We start from the raw sequence: 3,008 nt of genomic DNA, 5'->3' as shown, positions 1-3,008 counted from the left end.
GCCGCCTCCAGCCGCCCTGCACGTGCCGACGATGCCCTGCCGGACGGGCAGCACCGCTGACCCCCTCCCTGCGCCAGCAGCACCAGGGGACACGCCCATAGGGGTGTCCGGGCAACCCTGTCCCCCTGTGGGACCCCAGCCCACCTCAGCACGTCCATCTCATCGCGCAGGGCCCGGGCCTCCCCGGCCAGGCCGCTCAGCTCCTCTGCTCGTGCCTGCAGCCCCCGCGCCTCCCGCTCCAGCCTGTTGCAGCGTGCCCGCAGCTCCTCCTTCCCGCTCTCCAGCCTCCGCAGTGGGGACCCCGGTGTCAGGGGCACCCCCACGGCACAGGGATGTGGGATGCATCTTGCCCCCTCCCCCGACCCCCACTTTTTTCTCTCTGGCACAAAACCCAGACCCCAGAAATCGGGGTGACCCCCCTGCTAAGGGAGCCAGGCACCCGGGCTGGCCCCCTCCCCCTGCCCAGGGGACCCAGGCATCCGGGTCCTACCGGTAATTCTCCTCCTGCAGCTGCTCCACCTGTGTCTGCAGCAACAGCAGCTTCTTGGTGGTAGCACCAGCGGCGTCAGCCTCCAGCTGCGCCTTCTCCTCCCGCAGCACCCGGTTCTCCTCCGCCAGGCTGCCCTTCTCCTCCAGCAGCACCGCCACCTGCCCCGCGCCAGCAGGACCCAGGTGTCCGGGAGGAGGCCCGGGTGTCCGGGTTCCCATCCCAGTGGAGTCTCGCTGTGTGTGTGCACCCAACCCTCACAGAGGACAGCAAAAAATCCTCTCCCACTCAGCATTACTGCTTTGGGTGCCCTCACCCCAGCTCTAGAAATGGGGAGGGAACAGCACTGGGGGACCCAGATGATCGGGGGACCCCTGCACCCACCAGGAGGACCCAGCCATCCAGGCCCCACCTGCTGCTCCAGTTCAAGGCAGCGCTGCTGCGGTCCCCCGGCCTCCTCGGGCTCCTCGCTCAGAAAGTAATAGCGCCGTGACTGCAAAAGGAAAAGACGGGGCGGTGTCAGTGCTGGGGGGTCACCCAGACACCCTCAAACCCCCTCAACCGCTCTCTTTCCCTCCCCAACAATCCCCAATCTACCCCAGCCTTGGGGCTCCCTGCATCCCCCCCCCCCACACGCTCCCCCTTCAGTCATCCCCCACCGACCCTGGCCTTGCTCCCCTATCCCTGCACCCAGCCCCCCCAGTCTGCCCCCTATCCCTCTACCTGTGTGTCGAAGTTCCCATACATCTCAACCGCCATCGTCTCTGACGGCTCTTTATCCAAAAGCTGTATGAAGGAAAAAAATCACAAAATGGGGTTTGGGGGGCTCTTCAGCCCCCCCCATAACCCCCACGGCTTCCCCAAAATCCCCCAAGAACAACCCCCAAAAACCTTCCCACAGAGCCCTCTGGCCCCATTCACTCTCAAGCCCCCAAGATGCCCCAAAATCCCCCTGAGCCCAACCCACAGGGACCCCCAACCTCTCCTGACACCCCTGACCCGCCTAGGGCCCCCAACACCTCCTGGGGAACCCCAACAGCCCCCTGGGGACCCTCAAACCACTCCCACCTCCTGGATGGCCGTCATCACCACGTGCTGCACCGACTCCTCCAGTGTCATGATGCGCTGGATATGTTCTGCAAACGAGAGATGTGGGGGGGTTAGGGGGGTCAAGGGGCATTTCAGGGGGGTGGGGGCCCCCCAGCCCTGCACCCACCTTCCCGCCTCTCGCAGCTCACAGCGCACCCCAGCACCAGCCGCACCAGTTTGCCCAGTTGCTCCGGGTCAGCGTGCTGGGCTGCCAGCGCCACGTCGGGCACGTGCTGCTCCGCCACCGCCTGGCCCAGCACCTGGGGGGCCGGGAAGGGGGGGGCAGGGTCAGCCTCCCTCTGGGGAACCTCCCCACCCCAAAATGGGGGGCCCGGATGCCTGGGTCCCCCACGCCCCCCCACACTCACATCCTGCCAGTACTCCAGGACGCTTTGCAGCACCTTCCGCAGGTTGCTCACCTGTGTGTGGGGGGAAAGCTGGGAACCCCCCCCCATACCCCCAAAATACCCTCCCGCATTGCTGTGGCCCTGCCTCAAGTTTCCCCGAAACGGCCCTCCCCAACTGAATCCCCCAAAACTCTCCCAATCAGCCCCTGCATTGCATCCCCCAAAATGCCCCCCCCAAACAAGCTGCCCCCAGACCCCCCCAAACCAACACTTCCAAAACCTCCACTCTCCCTTCTAACTCCCCAGAGCAGACCGAAGGCTGAGAATGATCCCCCAAAACACACACAGAAGTGTCCCCCCACAAACATGCCCCCCCCAATACGTGCCCCCCCACCTTCAGCCGCCAGTTATCCTCAGCATCATCCCGGATCCGGCCCAGCCATGTCTCGTTGAACCACGAGGCGTCGCTGGGGGGCACAGGGTGGTTCCCAAAATCAGGTCCCCTCCCGCCACGCTGCCCCCACCTGGGGGTGCCCCAGACCCTTTGGGGGGCCCTAAGGGTGTCCCCAAAGTGGGGGGCCGTGTCCCCCTACCACTCACATGCTGTGCAGGACGTGGGCGAGGGCCACCCCACTAGCCAGGTCCTGGGGGGAGGCACAGGGCGAGGGGGGGGCGAAGGTCTGCAGCTGGGGGGCACAAAGGGGGGGGTCAGGGCATGGCCACCCCCGAAACAGCTCCCCTGGACCTGCTCAGAGCTGAGAACAGACAACTCGTGTCCTGCCCCCCCCCCCATACACCAATGCCTCCCTTGCAGACAGGGGAGCCCCCAAACCTGCACAAGCCCCCCAAAGCACTGCAGGGAGGGCAGGCCCCCCCTTTTTACCCTCAGCAACATTCTCCTAGGCATAGGGTAGAACGCACTGGGCTGCCCCCCCCCGTTAACCCCCCCACATTAGCTGGGGGCAAAGGGCACCAGGTGGATCACTGGGTGCTGGGGGGGGTCACAAGGGCTCAGCAGGTACCCGAGAGGAATCACAGGGCCTGGGGGGGTGGGGAGGTGTCACAGGGTGCCGGGTGTGCTCGGG

At 65.8% G+C, this 3,008-nt stretch overlaps 1 protein-coding gene across 1 annotated transcript in view; it reads right to left on the bottom strand.

Annotated features, from left to right (window-relative positions):
* HOOK2 (hook microtubule-tethering protein 2) overlaps window positions 1-2,818 on the bottom strand; it is a 6,282-nt gene extending 3,464 nt beyond the window's left edge. Inside the window, exons 1-11 of the mRNA XM_010569821.1 lie at window positions 2,807-2,818; window positions 2,524-2,609; window positions 2,318-2,390; window positions 1,945-1,995; window positions 1,704-1,836; window positions 1,556-1,623; window positions 1,211-1,273; window positions 900-980; window positions 491-648; window positions 145-285; window positions 3-36 (exon numbers count right to left, since the gene is read on the bottom strand). Of these exons, the coding sequence (XP_010568123.1) occupies window positions 3-36; window positions 145-285; window positions 491-648; window positions 900-980; window positions 1,211-1,273; window positions 1,556-1,623; window positions 1,704-1,836; window positions 1,945-1,995; window positions 2,318-2,390; window positions 2,524-2,609; window positions 2,807-2,818 (900 nt within the window). The remainder of the gene's footprint in view (window positions 1-2; window positions 37-144; window positions 286-490; window positions 649-899; window positions 981-1,210; window positions 1,274-1,555; window positions 1,624-1,703; window positions 1,837-1,944; window positions 1,996-2,317; window positions 2,391-2,523; window positions 2,610-2,806) is intronic.
* Between the last annotated feature and the right edge of the window lie 190 nt (window positions 2,819-3,008).

Source organism: Haliaeetus leucocephalus, unplaced genomic scaffold, assembly GCF_000737465.1.
Source record: "Haliaeetus leucocephalus isolate CR32 unplaced genomic scaffold, Haliaeetus_leucocephalus-4.0 Scaffold274, whole genome shotgun sequence".
Classification (NCBI taxonomy): Eukaryota; Metazoa; Chordata; class Aves; order Accipitriformes; family Accipitridae; genus Haliaeetus; species Haliaeetus leucocephalus.
Note: the sequence above shows the minus strand (reverse complement) of the source record. Positions and strands in the feature narration are given on the sequence as shown.